This window comes from Cervus canadensis, chromosome 7 (assembly GCF_019320065.1).
Source record: "Cervus canadensis isolate Bull #8, Minnesota chromosome 7, ASM1932006v1, whole genome shotgun sequence".
Lineage (NCBI taxonomy): Eukaryota > Metazoa > Chordata > Mammalia > Artiodactyla > Cervidae > Cervus > Cervus canadensis.
In genome coordinates this window covers 53,466,491-53,485,010 of record NC_057392.1, presented here as the reverse complement: position 1 = coordinate 53,485,010, position 18,520 = coordinate 53,466,491, and the positions used below count along the sequence as shown (strand labels likewise).

Sequence of the window (18,520 nt, the reverse complement as noted above, 5' to 3'; positions counted from 1 at the left end):
GTGAGACGATTTACTAAATCTGTCCTGACCAAGGAAAAATGGCTTTGTTCCTTTGCAAGGAATAACCAAATGTGACTCAAAAGCCATCAGGGCAGCAATTCCCTAACAGCTTGTGGGGTTGCACAACCTTTAGCAAAATAAAAGAATTTGTTCCTGGCATCCTTGAGCATAATTGATTTCTTCATTATGCAAAAGTTGCTTTCATGAGTTTGATATGTGCATTTCTAGGCCAAGTTTGTGACTGAAAGGATTAAGATACTTATCCATTGCAATCTGGGCAGATACAAAATGCTCATTAATAGTTCTTTACAAAGGCGGGATGATGCAGCCCCCAGACTGATAAGATCATATTTCTTCATACTTCACAGTTAGGCTAGACAGGAACAGTAATGAGGCATTATAATTGGGCAGATGACATTTTACAAAAGATTGAAGTTACTTCTTGTCTCTGCATTCCTTTTTGCAATTAATTGTGTCCAGTATGCCAAAAGCTGTACTAAGCATCATGACCTACCTTGTCTCAGTAGTCCTCAACTGAATCACTTGTGGAACTTCTTAAAACTACATATATGCTTGGGTTCCAGCCTGGTCTCAGAAAGGATCTGGAAAAAAAAAATGCCTTTTTTAAGAAAAATTTCCACAAGTGATTCTCATAGTTCTGGATAACTACCACTGCCTTTTCTCCTTTCTTCTTCAAAATCTTGAAATGTCATCTCTGAGTGATTTTAAAGGAAGGTAAAGAAAAAGGAATAAAAATAGCCTTGCAGACATTCTGTTCTGACTATACTATGATCATGAAGGTAGAAGGATGTGTTTCTGCATTCAGTAGATTTGAATATGTGAAGTCCTAAGCCTTCATCTTTTCTTTTCTCTGGTTCCTCTCTGCAGTCTCCTTTCAGCCTGCTTCAGGAATGAGCTTGTGGAGCCGCGGAGAGAAACCCCAAGACAATCTGACGCCTTCTTTAGACATTCCAGTCCCCCAAATCGATCAGTGTACCCATAGAGCCCCATCTCTGTATTTTGAGCGTGTGTGTTTATTGTGTTTCTGTGTGTGTGTGTGAGTGTGTGTGTGTGTGAGTGTGTGTGTGTGTGTGCACATGTGTGTGTGTATCCAGCCCTCGTAACCAGGACTTGAAGACACTTTGGCTCAGAGACCCAACTGCTCAAAGGCACACAGCCATTAGTGAGAAAATCTCTGAAGGGACTCAAAACTATACAAGAAAGGACATTTTCTGCAGATTCTGTATCCTTAGATCTAGTATGGGTCTGTCAGGAACCCCTGTGTTTGTCTGTGAGCTTTTGTGTTGTTTCTCAGGAGGCAAGAGCTCAGGTTGGGACGAGGGGCATTACGATGTTTATTGGAAACCTTTTCTGTTACCTTCTGTTGTTTCTGAAACTCATGAAGAAGCTTTTGAGCCGGTCTCAAACTTAGATGTCTTTTTAAGAAAAGGAGAAAAAAAGTTGTTATTGTCTGTGGGTGACTGAGAGACTCAGTCAAGCCCTTTTAATGCTGGTCATGCAATGATACTGCAAATAGTAACAAGCTAAGGTGTCAAATGTACTGCTGGGCAGAGAGGTGATAACTACCACGAGTAGCCACTGTAGGGGATGATTCTTTTCTTCTTTTTGAGAACTTACATCATCAGTATCCTCCCCTCATATGTTAGTAGAAAGTTCATTAATGCTGTGTCAGACCCTGCGCTAACAACCCTTGTCAGCATCTGATGTGATAGTCTGTCTTCCTTGCTTCTGGAAACCCTGGAGACCTACCCCTCCAAATTGGTGTTTGGACCCCAAGGAAAGTAAACCTCTTCTGTCATTTTAAGAAGAGGGTAAAACTACCCTGGTGATATTCTTCCAGGCAGTCATATATCATTCTTCAATGCCCAAAGTGGAATTCAAAATCCTAGCACCAAATCTATGATTAACATCTCTGGAGTTCCTGTCCCTCAGTCTGACTCTAAAGGCACCCATATCACTAACATTGTTCAAACTGTCTTGTCAAGGACACTTAGGTTTTGTCTAAGTGATGTCCAAGTAAACACATGTTAAAGTCAACCCTCCTGGCCCAAATATTAGAGTTGATGACTTTTCTTTTTTTGGTTCAGTGAGTTTAGAGGATCTATTTATTTCCATTTTAAAATCATATTTAAAAATAATAATATAAAGACTTAAAAAATTTTCTCCCCACACCAGGTCACCAGCTCTTTATTCTGTGTCACCAGAGCAATGATTTCTTGTTATTGAGGCTGTTGCTTTATGGATGTGTGATTTTAATTTTCAATAAACTTTTGCATCTTGGTTTATCTTGCAGTTTTTCTTTTCTGTCTCTTTTGCTTTTTTAAAAATCTCTTAAATGCTAGAATATTTTCATTTAAGTGCTTGAAGTACCATGTAAGTCGAAAGAGCAAGCAGAATAGGTCATTTTGGTTCTGTCTACACTGTTGTCAGTAGTTGCTGTTTTTATTTAAGATACTGTGTATCAAGGTCATCAATCCTAAAAACAAATTTTAATGCCAACACTAGCTTGAAAATATGTTTTAGCCCTGTGCATGTTAAATTTCATCATAAAGAGCTAGCCCCTTATAGTATCATTTGTTTACATCTCTGAACAAGTCTCAAGTTATATCTTTAGCCGCCAAGTTCTTTAGAAGAAATTTAACTCAAATTCCAATTTATTAAATATTTTGGCTTCTGTGACAAAGGCCATAGAAAATATCCAGAAATCTGTAGTGGAACCTGTTGTCCAATGCTTTAAAAAAAAAAAAAATTACATTTTCTGATCTTTGAGTAACTCTTTTTTAAAATTTCAAAAACAATTTTTCTAAGTAAAAATAGTATAGTTGCTTAGAAAAGCACTTAAGAAAAAAGTTGTTTATGTTTGAGATAAAAGTAGAATAGTGAAATCAGATTATCTTGTTACATTGGCACAAGTTTCACTTTCCTTTTAAGGAATTTACAAATTCCTTAAAGGGTGAGTAAATATGTATAGTTTTTTAACATTTGCATTTTCTTTCAGACTTTTTGTTCTGAAATTCACTCTATTTTTATGGAAGTTTTTAAAGTGTTTGTAGTGATGTTTATATACATGCATATATGTGAACTGATGGAACATATTTTATAATTACAGTTAATCTAGCTGGAGAAGAAACACTGTCTTTTGTCTTTAGAAGCAAAATTCCCCAGATAGGGAGAAAAGTTACACACGGATGGTAGTGGGCAGAATTTCCAAGAGGAACCATACCTTTTCTCATGCTCCATGTCTCCCCTCCGTCCTTTTTACTGACCCCTCTCATACCTGTGGTGTTTCCAGGATGGTTTGGTAAGATAGCTTCACCCTGATACACTGCCAGATTCCACTAGAGAGTTTTCTTTAGCAATGGAAGATTGAAGGACACAGAAGGAATCCTTTGGTGGAATTCTAGGCATTTCCAGCAAAGCGGTGAAGACTTTGAATTTGTGTCTTCTCAAGAATCTTAACTCTCTGCCACATATATACTCACTAGACTCGGAATCTGGAAACCCGATTTCAATCCTGGATAATCCTAAAGCTCTCTTGTGGTTCTGAGATATGGGATTTTATTCGTAGAAATATACACAGAAACCTACGTTAACAGTGTTAAGAATTAGAACTTGATTTTACCAGGACTTCTACTCAAAACCAGAAATACATGGAATGTACCTTTTCTAATTTTTGTATGTTGGATTCCTGAAAAAATCTAAAGTACCTCTAAAGAAAATGACCTGAGGCTTACACCTTGTTATTTTTCTGGGGAAATCTATATTCTTACTTTTTCCATTTAGTGTGTGTGTATTGTGTGTGTGTGCACATTTTCTTTTTTGAGTGGGGACAGAAACCATAATGGCACAGATTATGTTATCTCTGAACACTTTTTCCATCTCTTCATATGTCCCAGCAATATTTAGGATTGTCTGCTCAAACATTGTGACATTATATTTGTAAAGGAAAAAAAAAAAAAATGTTCTTCAAGGCCTTTAAATTGGTCATGATTTTTTTCAGCTTTGCTCCCTTTTCCAGAGCACATAGAGATGTTCAGAATATTTTCTACATCAGACATACAAGCTTATAATAAACAGATGACCACAACCTTTCTCCTTATAGCTTTAACACTCACTTCAGCATTAAAGGAGATGCATTCAAAGTTTCTGAACTTTTCAGACTCTCTTATTCTTATTCATCTCTTCACCCTAATTTCTGGATTTGTCCAGCTAAGAGTCCTTGCCACTTCTTCCTATTAATTCTTAAACTGACACCTCTTATCCCCTTGACTACACACTAAAGTATTAAACATTTGGGGCTGGAGGGGAAGAGCAAAAAGCAGCAATGTCTCTTGAGCACCTACAATTTACAGGACAAAATCCAGGACTCTTACATAATCTGATTTAATCTCCATAGCAAGTCTTCTGGAGTGAGTGTAATACCTGTTCTACAGATTAAGGAAATGAGACTGGAGAGATTTGTATAAAACCCAAAATCCCTTAACTGATTTGTGTCAGATCTAAAATATTAACCCAGATGTTTTGATTGGCTCCAAAATTCATGTTCCTTCTTTGTTCATCTATGATTTATGACCTACCTTCCTCAAAAATAGTTTAGGTGGTTTAAAAATGAACTAATAAAATGATAGAAAAATAAAGACCACAAAGGGAACAGGAGAAAGGCATTGTAATAGGATGTGGAAGAAGGCATTCACTATAATTAAGGGTCCAGGGAAAATTCAGAGCTTTTAAATACACTTTCACTTTCCTCAGTTCAGTTCAGTCGCTCAGTCATGTCTGACTTTTTGCGACCCCATGAATCGCAGCACTCCAGGCCTCCCTGTCCATCACCAGCTCCCGGAGTTTACTCAAAGTCACGCCCATCGAGTCGGTGATGCCATCCAACCATCTCATCCTCTGTCGTCCCCTTCTCCTCCTGCCCCCAGTCCCTCCCAGCATCAGGGTCTTTTCCAGTGAGTCAACTCGTCGCATGAGGTGGCCAAAGTATTGGAGTTTCAGCTTCAGCATCGGTCCTTCCAGTGAACACCCAGGACTGATCTCCTTAGTGGTGGACATTAATGCTTCAAGCAATGTTTCCATTAGTTCTTGCTGTACATATGACTGACTGGGGAGGGTAGGAGGGATAAGTAGACATTTCTTTAGGTTACAGAGGACCAGTCTGCCTCTGGAGTCTGGGCAACCTGGCATCTTTGTTACTTTGTGGTGGGTAAAGATAAAGGAAGAAGCACCTAGTGAAGTTTCTCTTGGTCACCCTGCCCTGAGCTTTCTTGCACTTCAGTATGAACTTAACAAATATTCCTGGGTATATTCAAACGTGCTGACTCATGCAGGGCTTCTCCACAGGGGTGGAGCAGACCTGGGGATACCTAGGACTCCCTTTACTACATCCTTTGTTCCGTGCTTTGTCTCAGCCTCCTGGGTTTCTTTCACTATTTCACCTACATCTTGATTATGTAACCTATTGCACTGTCTTACTTCTGGGAAAGTGCCACAGAATGAAAGGAAATGCTTTGGATTAGGAGAAGAGCCCTCTCAGCTCATCATTTAGAGCCATGTATGACTTGGGCCCATTTTTTCTGAGTCTTACATTTACCCATCTGTACAATAGGCATTATTGTTTCTGCCAATGTACCTGCCATCCCATGTCCATGTAAGACTCATTCAGAAAATGGATAAAGGAGAGCTTGGTAACCTGAACAATCTTACAATTGGGAGAGTTTATTATATAAATGCCTGTTTATACAACAAGGATCTAAACTTGTCTTCTTGAGGAGGGCTAAAGTGAGAAATCAGTACCCTCCCGCTTTAAGGCAGCGATTGTAAAATGCAACTGAATTGTCAATTGCACATTGAATGTTGTGTTCATTTATGCAAATATAGCCTATTATTTGAATTCCTCTGGCCAAGGCTGTTCAGTGATATGGAATGGAGGCTTCTATGTTTTGTGTAATTATGGAGGATGCAGAGTGGCAGCTTTGAAGTCCAAGCCTAGCCCTACTGTAGCACTCAGGTGTTAGAACCACTTGTTATTTTTTCAGACATTATTATACCATGCTTGTTTGGAACTTGGATTCATGTACAGAGCCTTCTAAATCTGACACACACACAAACAAAACTTGACAATACAAGTTTGTATGGCTCCAGCAGGGAGGAGACAAATAGGAACAAAATAGTTCATCTTATTTGAAAAGTGTCATAGGGGAGGTTTTCCCCTTTTACATGCTCAGCCCAATCTTCATTTTATGGGCACAGATTACTCACTGTAAGTGTCTGATAGTGTCTGATAGTGTGTACAAGTCTTCCTCATCTTATCTTGTTCAGTTATCACCATAGCTCTACAAGGTTGGTTGGATTATAATCACCATATATCCTCTATTCTATGAGCTTCTCAGAGATGAGATAATTTCTTATGAGTTTCCCCATGTCTAGCATCTAACTCATGCAGTAAGTATATATATATATATATATATATATATATATATAGTTTACAAACATTTTAGTTTTCTGTTGAGGGATGTTTACTGTCTTGCACAGGGACCTATAGCTTTCTAATATATGATGAAGGAAGACTCAAGTCTTGAATTTCTGACTCCATATCCCCTAATTCTGGTAGAAATCATTAGTTCTATATTCAAAGTCAGGAGTGGCAGCTGAATAGGGAATATCATATATAATATAATACATAGTGCTATGTACATTCTCAGTCCCTGCAGTTCTGTCTGACTCTGTGACACCACGGACCATAGCCCACCAGGCTCCTCTGTCCATGGGATTTTTCCCAGCAAGAATACTAGAGTGGGTTGCCATGCCCGCCTCCAGGGGATCTTCCTGACCCAGAGACTGAACCCGTCTTCTGTATCTCCTGCATTGCAGGTGGATTCTTTGCCACTGCGCCACCAGGGAAGCCATCATACATAGTAGGACAAACCAGTTCTAGTTAGTTTGCAAATCAAAGTAATGCTGAATGGAAAACTGCGTTTCTTCTTCCCTTTCTAAGAGACGCAGATTTGATCTCTCAATGGAGAAGATCCCCTGGAGTAGGAAATGGCAACCCACTCCAGTATTCTTGCCTGAAAAATCCTGTGGATAGAGGAACCTGGCAGGCTACAGTTTATGGGGTCATATACAGTCGAACAGAACTGATCATGTGCACAAACACACACACACACACACTCTCACACACAGACATACACACACTGACACACACACACGCCCCAGAGACTTGTGGAAGCTTAACAGAACAATTGTTTGGACACTCAGATTCCCTCTGTGTAGAGAGGCTCTTGGTATTCTGATGGGATCCCTCATGGCCCAGGAACAGCTAAGCTGAGAAAGCATGTTTCCGTGTTGAGGCCTCTGCATGATGGCTGCCAAATACCCTGTTTGATTGGCTTTATGGTTACTTTCTGCATATCCCAAATGGCCAAGCAAGCTCCAGCTACAGGTGAAACACCTCAGCCACAATTTTAGCTCACCATCTCCATGTCTTTCATAAGCCTTTTGGTCTTCAATCAGTTCTTTTCCCTTTTCGATTTTCACATTGAGAGGGATGGAGAAAACAAAAGGGGGAAAAGAAGATGCAATGATTTCCCCTCTCACAAAGGAGATGCTTTAGGAAGATACTAATCTCTGTCCTGTAGTCACGTAGGAAACATACGATATGATGATAGCCTTGTGATCCCTGCCAAGGCAGGAGAGGTTCTCAAATGCAAACAGAGATAAGTTCCTGTCATTGCTCTGGAGGAATATTTTTACACCTATATAGTTAGGGCCATGTTTTAATCTGAGACCTGTTGGAAATGACCGGTCTCCACTCCTCAGCATCCTGTGCTTACCATCCTTCCCGTGTTTGTGTTCCCAGGACCTCGATGCAGTCTCAGTCTTCCTACGGTAACAGCTCCCCACCTCTGAACAAAATGAACAGCATGAACAAGCTGCCTTCCGTGAGCCAGCTTATCAACCCTCAGCAGCGCAACGCCCTCACTCCCACCACCATTCCTGATGGCATGGGAGCCAACAGTAAGAGCATCTCCCTTGAGCTGCAGCTGAAGAACCAGCAGGGCTAGTGTAGGGGAAGACTCTGCTCTGGGATCGGGGAAGGCTTGCTCTGAAGCTGTATGGGAGTCACAGAGAGACAGGACAGATTGAAGCTGAGTGGCTTAAATTTCTCTTGGGCAAAGTTGTCTCACTTTTAAGATCTGTGACTCATTACAGAGCACACTGGTAGAGATGGAGAAAGCTGTTCCTTTAGTAGGGACTAGGATATCTGTGGAAAGAACAGTCTGCTTCCTGCCAACTTGGATGGGGACCCACCTTCTACAATCTTTGAGATTGTCAGTAGGAAACATGGCCAACTTGTTGGAAGCAGCATAGTGTGGTGGACTTAAAATCTAGAGAAACATATTATAGTCTGGACTCCATTGCAATATCAGCTGTTTAACTCTGGACAAGTCACCTCTCTGATCTAATGCTCAGTTTTCCATTCATAAAATTATCACTCTGCACACTTAACAGTTTATCGGTCTGTGACTCCACACTTTTGGTCTTCTCAAATCATCCCCTTCATCCCATACACAGTTATTAAAGAATCAACATAGGAAAAGGAGCCTCCCTTTTATTTACTCACACACAGATTCCTCATATCAACTAAGTATAACTATAAGAGAAAATGTGTGAATTGAGCCTGGAAATGGATGCTGATCGGTGCATAGCTTTGCTGTAAATATAATTAGCTTGTCCACTAGAACTTAATCTAACAGAGTGGATATCCAAACTTGAAAGAAAAAAAAAAAAAAGATAGCAAACATGCAGTGAGATGGCAAAAATACAGAAGGGTTACAAAGCCTAAATACATCTATGTGTCTTGTAATCACCCTCATAAAGCAGTGCCTCAGTCTTATCCTAGAAATCCTCATGTTTTTGATCAATCCTTCAAATATGCATTTCACTGTTGCCTTGAAGAGATTGGGTTTTCTTTTTTTTTTTTTTAACTTTTTATTTTGTATTGGAGTATAGCTGATTAACAGCGTTGTGACAGTTTCAGCAAAGGGACTCAGCTACACATATACATGTACCCATTCTCCTCCAAACTCTGCTCCCATCCAGGCAGGGAGGCTCGGATTGTGACTCTCTCTGGTTCTGATAGCACCTGTTCAGACTGTTTTGACATCAGAGGTATATGAGGTTTGGTTCCTTGGTATGGCAATGCAGACATTAAAGCCAGACCACTCTCTCACTAGTGACAAATACATCCTAAGACTAAACCTGACCCCTCAATAGTCTACTACTTTGGCAATAAAAGGGGAAGGAACCATTTATTATTATTATTTTGCTTTCTCTCTGATGAGATCTTAGAGTCCTCAACTTTTTTTTGAGATGACAAAACAGTGATAGTGGTAATGATCCTTCACATTTGTGTAACAGTTTGCATTCTTTTCTCCTTATTTATGCTTAATAATTTTCCTCTGGTGGCATCAGGAAAGTCAGAGGGGAACTGATGAGACATTCTTGGCCTGTGCGCTCTAGCTGACTAGCTGGTGGTAGAGGCCTTACCCCTTGGGTAAACTACAGTTCACTAAAATAGAAGCAAATTACCTTCATCTTTTTGTGGACATGTTATTTTTTTTGCTTTATATTCTTTTATACCTAAAACAAAATCTGTTTCATAATTATTATTGGTATTGAGCTTTTCTTCTCTATGAGTGTTTACAGTTTGTTCTTTAGTAATAAACCAGTCCAAGTTGGTGTTGTTCCCAAACATAATCCTGAAATAGGCCAGAAAAAAAGAGCTAGGGTCTTTCATTGCCTCCTTCCTTCTGAGACACTTGGTTCCCTACAAATATTGCAGTGAATTCTCTCATTCCCAAACCAGTATCCCAAAGGGCCCTTTCTCATTCACGGATTTGTTCATTTGTTTGCATAACTTAAGTTTCCTGGGCGTCTGCTCTATGCCAGGCACTGTGCTTGGGTCTCTGGGGAACCAGACATGTATCAGGTCTAATCTCCATGCTTAAAGAGATTAGCCTAGTGAAGGAGGCAGAAATATAACTCAGGAAGGCAGATACAAGGAGAACTGTATTAACATCAGGAGCAGCAAGTATTAGAAGGAGACAGAGCAGTAGAAGTAGAAAACAGAATGGGAAGAGATTGTTCTAAGAGTATGTCCCATGGTCAAGAAGTATGTCATTAGTTTGGAGTTTGGTAACTCTTCTGTTCAGTGAGATGTAAGGTGCTTAGAGGAGTGTAGGAAGAGATAAGACTGGAAAGGAAGGCTGGTAGATTAGGCCCTTGGTAACGTTAAACCAGGTGAGATGGACCACTAGGATGCTGGTATGTGATAACAGCAGTAACCCTCTCTGTTCCTCCTGCTTCTGTTCAGTTCCTATGATGGGCACCCACATGCCAATGGCTGGAGACATGAATGGACTCAGCCCCACCCAGGCCCTCCCTCCCCCACTCTCCATGCCATCCACCTCCCACTGCACCCCCCCACCTCCGTACCCCACAGATTGCAGCCTTGTCAGGTGAGTCCACAGCATATCCCCTGGGGGCCTGTCCTAAGCATCTCTGGGTGGTGGAGGGCGGACACTGTCAAAGTTAATAGCACAGCTGGAAAGAAAGCAAGCAACCCTGTGGTTCAAGTTCAGTTATCTCTAATCTATGGAGTCATCAGTAGTATTTAATCAAAGCAACCATAATAATCAACATGGGAAAAAGTGAAAATGTGAGTTTATAGGCATATAAGTGTTCATGCCTGTTTTCTCCGTCTTCACTTACTCCCTTACTTCTCCATCATATTTTTACAGTCAGTTGTGACCTTTAAATTGGTGCTCAGGGCTGGGGTTCCCAAAAGGGCAGTCAACTTGCTATCTTGCTCCCTTTCCTGCTCTCTAGGCCTCATAGCTCTCAACCACCATGGGATCATTATTTTGAAGCTGATGTCCATCAAAAAGTTTGAATGTTAGCAAAAATGACAGGGACTCTCAAGAAGCCAGTGGCCTCTTCTGCTTTGTCATATGAGAAAGAGGGACATTCCAGGAAAGGGAGTTCAGATAGCCAGAAGGAAGAAAGCTGTGAAACCTAGAAATTTGTTTCCAGCAGAGACAAGCGTAGGTGTCCAAATCTCATGCCTGTTGCCTATCATCTGCTCGCGCTTCATGTGCAGAAGGACTTTTTCACTTGACTGCTGGAATAACAGGTGTTGGTTCCCACGTGACTGATGCCGCAGCATTAGCAGTGTCAGTCAGAAAGATGGCCAAGGGCATGGCTCATCCCATCCAGTATCTGGCTCTATGATGATTGTGGTACCATTGATCTGAGACTAGGAAAGAAAAGAAGGGGATCTGCATTTTGAAGAGGACATAAATCAGAAAGTGTTGATGACTTCACAGTATGGTGGCCTACAATTTTTCCTTAGCCACATAAACCATTCTCAGAAACCTCAGATACAAACAATCAAAGTGATCAAAGTGGAGATGCTATTTTTGAAGTGAAGGGCCAGGAGGCAAGAGGGCTGAAAACCTGAGCACTGGACTCCTTCCTTTCACCCCCTGCAATGGCTCCTATGGCACTGATATGCAACCCCTGGATCTCCACTCATTCACCATGAAAAATCTCTGCTCCACAGAAATCCTTAAGCAGTTGACTTTAATCTCTGTAGATCTAAATTAAAGTTTATGTCACTAATCATCCCGAAACCTCCAATCCAAGGCCCCACATATATTTTATCTACCCCTAGTCTCTTCTGTAGGGCATCCCAGGGAAAAATGTTGGGTTTTCCTTTATCTTGCCAATGCAGTTGGGGTGAACTTTCTTTTTCTGTTTCCTCCTTCCTCTTCCCTCCGCCCTCTGCAGTTTCTTAGCAAGGTTGGGCTGTTCATCATGTCTGGACTATTTCACGACCCAGGGGCTGACCACCATCTATCAGATTGAGCATTACTCCATGGATGTAAGTAACTGTTAGACTTTTCTCTTGAGTTTTATTTCTTAATTTCCTCCCTCTGGTGACATCCACCTTGTAATTGAATCCCCTCTGTTTTTGTCTATCCCCAATCCTCAATTTTGATGAAGCCCATAACCATATTAGAAAGATCCCCAGACCTCCACATCTACATTTGAGAAGCTCAGGACTCAGCCATCCTCAGCTAGTCTGATCAGTCAGCAGTCTTCTATTACGTGCATACTATGTGCAGAGTAGGAGAAAGATCTGATACCCACCTTCAAAGAATATATGATCTCTGAAGAGTTCAGAGGACTTTCTAGAAGTTCTCATTAATTGATGTAAGATCCCAGGGAGGAGAGCAGGAAGCTGGTGATGTTATTCTCACTTTAAAACATGGGGGGACAACAGTATAGTCATTTGGCTGGATTAGTTGATGTCAGAACCAGGAATAGAACACTGAGGTGTAAGCTTCTAGCCTTTCACCCTATTAAGTGAACTTTTCTGCCTTTCCTTAAAATAGGACATGATAGAGGATTGAGCTGTGTCTCAATAAGAACCATATGTTTGTTCATAATCAAATCTACCAGAATAGGGTCCAGGCATCCCTGACCACTGGGAAAGATCACTGGGTATGAGTTCAAGTCCCAGTCATTCTTTTTAGTGGTGATAAGAACATGGTGTAATCACTTTGCTTCTCTGGGTCTCAGTTAATCAAATTGGGTTCAAAATCACTGCCTTCTGGCTTTGATAGCCTTTAGAGCAACCTGGATGGGAGGGAACTTATTCTTGCTTCTACAGTCCCTCTTGAACTACTGCTCACGTGGGTGGGAGCTCATTTCGTTCTGGTTTACAGCAATCTGGTTTTTCTCCCAGGCTACGCTATATGCTGCTCTGTTTGGGGTCCACTCTCCTCCCTTCTAGCTTCCAGAGGGCCCTTGGGCTGGTGGAAGAAGATATTCTCTGCCTCTGCTGCTGCTTCTGTAGTTGAGACCTTTTTTTGCCCCCCTCCTTGAGCACCGATGCCAGAGAGAGCCCTGCAGTGTAAGAACACCCCTGCCCTGTGGTAATGAGCATATGCTGCACTGCCCCTATGCCCGCCCTTCTTCACCCCTCAACCACCCCTGGCTGCTGCTCCCTAATGGAAGAAATTACAAGTAAAAGCCACAAAGAAAGCTTTAGGAATACATTCCAACAGGTTTCCAAGAACTTCACAATGATGTCCATCCATTGAAGGCAGTTTGACACAAGTCATTGTGTTAACGCTGTGTTTGAGAACCTTACATGATGGAACAGGAACTTTGTCCCTTCCTTATATTTTTAAAGTTTTGTCCTCTACTTACTCACTTGTCCCCAATGGGGGCTGTGTCAGGATGCCTCTTTGGTTGTTAGGATCTGCCGATGTTCTCCGCAAGTCCATCTCTACTGGTGTTAGTTAGGTCCTGGGCCAGGCTGTAGGCCACAGCTATCCCACCCATCAGGATAAGTTCAGATCTATCCAGAAAGTAATGCAGTTCAATGGAGCCTAGTTTACAAAGAGTTTTGGATTTATTTGGGGTTTTAGAAGCATACAGAGGTATGCTCACTTATCTATTTGTGGACTAACTTCTTTATAATGTATTCTCCTGCTAGAATAGGAAATTAGAGTATTCATACTGCTCATTTCCAAATTAAGAAATATTGGGAGGCTATCTAATTTCTGCTTCCTCACTTCAGCTTCTTCCTGTTCATCACTGGAAATAGACACTTCCTTTTCAGCTTGTCTCTCAATACCAGTCTTAGTTACTTCACATACTTCCCTGGAAATAATATGGTTAAATTTCACTGTTTTTATAAGTATTCCCTCAAGATGCAAGAATGGGTTAATCATGGTATAACATAGTAATAATACAGATGACTGAGATTTACATAGTGTGCTTTATAATTTGCAATATACTTTCATATCCACATTTGCATATGAGTCCACATTATATGTTGACCTTAAAAGGACTTGTATCCCACTTGTCAATGAAGAAACCGAGGCCAGTAGGAAATAAATGACTTGATGGAGGTCTAGAGCTAGTCAGTGACAGAATAAGAACTTCTGCCAAGGTCTTCTGATGCCAAGCACAATGTTCTTTCTACCTACCATGCTGCTCCATAAAAAAATGTCAACCATGACTAAAACAGGCTAATGAAGAACTAATGCAGATAAACAAAGATGCTACCATAGTTAGTTAAGATCAATCATCTTTGTAATGCCTTCTGCCCCCATCCATAGAGTGTGGACACTTACTCTGTGTTTTGATACCCTGATTTATCCAAACACCAAAAGATCTTTCAACCATTAGGACAGTGATAGGTTCAGAGGCTGTCCTGAGTTCCCAGTTCATTCACTTAATTGTATAATTTTAGATTTATCAACTTCTCTGACCTTTAGCTTTTCTGTCTATAAAATAGGCATAATAATAATGACCACAAATTTTAGCATTAAATAGGATGGTGAATAAAAAATGATTAATTGAATGCCTGGCATATCGAAAGTATTCAGTATCTGTTAGTAATCTTTTTTTTTTTTTTTTTTCTATCTCCTTCTATGAGAAGTGGTAGCATTCTATTATCTTTCTTCTAGTGATTGTAGGTTTGAGAGTTGCCAGCTTCCTTTACCTGGTGTTTTTGTTTGAGGATTTTTGTTCTGTGATCTAAGTATTACCTCTATTTTACCAATGAGGAAACAGAAACCAATAGAGCTTAAATATAATACTCTACAAGAAGAGATGACACCTCAAGGCTATATCTTTGTGCTTAGTTACGTATATCTCAAAGATTCATAAAGAGCTGATTTTATTGTCGAATTTAGAGTTCAATAAATGCAGGTCAATTAAAGCCAAGCATTGGGGAACCAAATGGTGTGAACTAAATGTCAATTTGTCTCTTTGTCCTAATTCTCCTGGATTCACTTCCCTATTGCGCAGGATTTGGCAAGTCTAAAAATACCTGAGCAATTCCGACATGTCATCTGGAAAGGCATCCTGGACCACCGGCAGCTCCACGACTTCTCCTCCCCTCCCCACCTCCTGCGGACCCCAAGTGGCGCCTCCACAGTCAGCGTGGGCTCCAGTGAGACCCGGGGTGAGCGTGTCATTGACGCTGTCCGCTTCACCCTCCGCCAGACCATCTCCTTCCCACCCCGAGATGAGTGGAATGATTTCAACTTTGACATGGATGCTCGGCGCAACAAGCAACAGCGTATCAAAGAAGAGGGCGAGTGAGCTGGGCGTTGTGGTGCAGGCTCTTCCCATTTTCCCATCTGCCTACCCTCTATGCCCCCTACCCCCACAAGGCACTACTGCTTAACCAGCCAAGCCTTCTCCCTAGCTCCTCTCCTTCCTCTTTTCAGTCTGGTTTCTTAAGGGAAGGAGAAGTAAGAGGCTACGTTTTACCTAATGTCTGACCTGGCGCCTGATTCTTTCTGGCTTTAAGCCTTCAGCTCCCTTGTTTGCAGGACCGAAATTGTCATGGCTATGCAGAAGTGAGCAAAAAAGCAGTGGGTGTCTCCTTAAGCGGCAGAGAGCTCTCATTGACTTTTGTAAAGCATTTTCACTCTTATAGTCTAAGACTATACATATAAATATATAAATATACAGTATATATTTTTGGGTGGGGGCATCGAGTATTGCTTAAAATGTAATTTAAAGGAAAAAAATGGAGTTGCACTTATCACCTTTTTTTTTTTTCTAATTTACTTGCTTTGGATTGCTTACCTATAGGCCTTCTCTCAAAGTCAGCCATGAATGGTAGTAGGTATCTAGATCTTGATAGTTTTTGTGAGTGACAATGACATGTAGGTACCTTCAGTTCTTTTGATGCTAAACACATGTTACATCCAACCTTTGCTTAGATCTATTTGTTATTATGTGGGTGAGACTGGATACCTATGTATGCGATTCTCTATGTTGGTGTATTTTATGCTACTGATATCCCTACTACTGATGGTGTTTGCCTTTGGGGTGATATAGTTCAATTACCAGAAAAAGTCCATGTTTACACTGTCACTCACCAGAGGAAAAGAAATATCCTCCCTTGCTTTTGGTTGGGATTGGGGAATGTGAATAGTGGCCAAAATCCTTAAAAAGTCACTGCAGCCAATTCAGTAGCACCTGTCACCACGTGTCCTGGTATATCAACAATCTCCTCATGTTTAGTGCCAGACACACCTTAACTCTCAGTATTTATTGGCAAAGCATTAGCTGCTAGTACAAAAGCTTGAAAACTAAATTTCACAACTAGATTGATTAACTCAATTACACATTTGCTACCCTTGTTTAAGGTTAGCAAATTAAGGTTGATTTGATTGGGATGAATGCACCTGTCTAGTTCTTACAGTCAACCTTTAATATGTAGTAAGAGTATCCAGGAAAAACAGGAATCTTACAGACATTGCATCTCCTCTAAATAGTAAGAGATCTCAGTAAACCATGAATTGAAGCACTTGGAAGACTTTTTGAAACATAAATAGTATTATTTGGTAAATATTTCCTCCAGTGACCCTCACATTCTATAAAATTCTGCATATAAAGGCTTGGTGATCTTTCTCTCTTCAAGGTTTAAAATAGGGGTATTGATTTGGAAAATGTAAAATTATGAGATCAGTTTTCCTGTAGTGTCAGTTTTATCACTACATCACTTAACTTTTTGAATAATATTAGTTTCATTTAGTTTGAAAGTAACTGTGAGAGCCCAACTTCCCGTCCATCTCTCTTCTGGACTGTGCATGCGCATAAAAATATCCCAACAGATCAGAGGGTAAGCTTTCCATTGGAGATGTTGCTTGAACCGCATAAGCAGAGACTTGTCTTCAGATTAAAAAAAAAAAAGTGTAAATGGAGATGTTCCTATACATCTTTTAGAAACATACTTCATAGCAGATACTTTTTTTTCAAACCACAAAACCAAGTATTTTGTATATATTGCTAATGAGCTCTAAAAGCCTACTGTGCATTTCGGTAAAGGGCTATCATTGCACATAAGCATCCAATTTTATTTTAAAGTGCAAAAGGGCTAATGTGGCTCAAAAATATATGAGTTTCATCTGAAAAGTGTATATATATTTTGCGTGTGAAATTGCATACTTTGTGTTTTATTATCTTTCTCTTCTTGGGATAGTGGGTTTTCCAGAACCACCATTGAGATTTTTTTTTATTATTATTATTGTTTTTGTATTTTCATGGAAACACCATTTAGTGAAACTACAATGTCAAATAAAAAAAAAACGCCATTACTGTAAGATGGGGGGAAGGGAAAGTTGTTTTTTTATTATTTTTTTTTTTAATTTTGTATGTTAAAGAGAGTGAGTCCTTGATTTCAAAGTCTTATTGTGCATAAATGGTAATAAGCACTGCTAATATGTGGAACAAGCATGCAGGTTTGAAAGCCTATTAATGGGAAGAATGAAAGCCGTGCCTTCGCAATGCTAGAAGGACAAATGGCTTCCTGGACTGTCCTGAGTGTTTGAATAAACATAGGGCATCTGAGCTATCTCAGCACTATTTGGGTAGCACTAAGGACTCAAATTCCTGTACTGTACATCATGGGTTTGGCATGAGCCAAAGTGAGGCACAACTTCTGGCCTCTCACATCCTGGTTGAAATTTAACGTTTTTTGAGTGTATGAGTAACTAGCATAAGGGGAGAAAGAATATTAAGGACAGAAAAGGGGGCATGGGCTTAATGGAGTTCTAATGTGGCCTCATTATAGTACAGTTGGCTGAAGAATGGATACATTTTTGTTTCAAGTTGATTAGAAATGGAAATGGAGAATACAACTTTCTTCATTAAATCCATTTACCTTTTGTTTTCTTGATATTCCCCTAAAATACAGTATGTGGGGTGTTGAATGTTTAAGGGTTGCATTTTTTATTATTTTTATAATTGTGAAAAATTAAGTCAATGCCAAATGTTTTATATGCTTTATTAATGTTTTTGAAAGTTTGTTTTTTTTTTCTTATAGATGTGATGCTTTTTTTTTTTTTTAAGTTTCAGTTGCTTGTCTTTTGGAATTTGGGGCAATGGGCTTTGGATGAGCCAGAGGCAAATCCACAAGCCACTTATGTTTGCCAGGACATGCAATAAAATTAAAAAATAAATAAAACTTGCATTGAGAAATGGTGTTGATGTATGCATCTGTCTGTCTGCCTACCTGTCTGGCCTTTGACCTTATTTTTATTGAGGTAGAGGAAAAGATGCCAAGGATCCCCAAGAAACATTAGAGAGATTCAAATATTGACACTTAACAAAAAATAAAAACCAGGAGGTGGCTCATGTGGTAAAGAGTTTGCCTGCCATGCAGGAGACCTGGGTTCAATCCCTGAGTCAGGAAGATCCCTTGGAGAAGGGAATGGCAACCCACTCCAGTATTCTTGCCTAGAGAATTCCATGGACAGAGGAGCCTGGTGGATCATAGTCCATGGGGTTACAGAGTCTGACACAACTGAGTAATTCACACTACACTACTACACTTACGTACCTGCCTTGGCACATGAGACACTCACAGATGTAATATGTTATTTGATTGAGGTCAGAA

General features: G+C 40.3%; 1 protein-coding gene across 11 annotated transcripts in view; it reads left to right on the top strand.

The window, feature by feature from the left end:
* The window catches only part of TP63 (tumor protein p63), a 246,930-nt gene extending 228,828 nt beyond the window's left edge, over window positions 1-18,102 (top strand). For 4 of the 11 annotated variants that reach the window (XM_043473428.1, XM_043473427.1, XM_043473426.1 and 1 more), the window contains 4 exons: window positions 7,883-8,040; window positions 10,400-10,544; window positions 11,875-11,968; window positions 14,914-18,102. In XM_043473428.1, the coding sequence (XP_043329363.1) occupies window positions 7,883-8,040; window positions 10,400-10,544; window positions 11,875-11,968; window positions 14,914-15,210 (694 nt within the window). In that variant the 3' untranslated portion in view covers window positions 15,211-18,102. Of the gene's footprint in view, window positions 1-888; window positions 2,302-7,882; window positions 8,041-10,399; window positions 10,545-11,874; window positions 11,969-14,913 lie in introns of those variants that run through there. The other 7 variants (XM_043473431.1, XM_043473435.1, XM_043473434.1 and 4 more) reach the window with 4 other exon arrangements.
* Window positions 18,103-18,520: the final 418 nt, after the last annotated feature.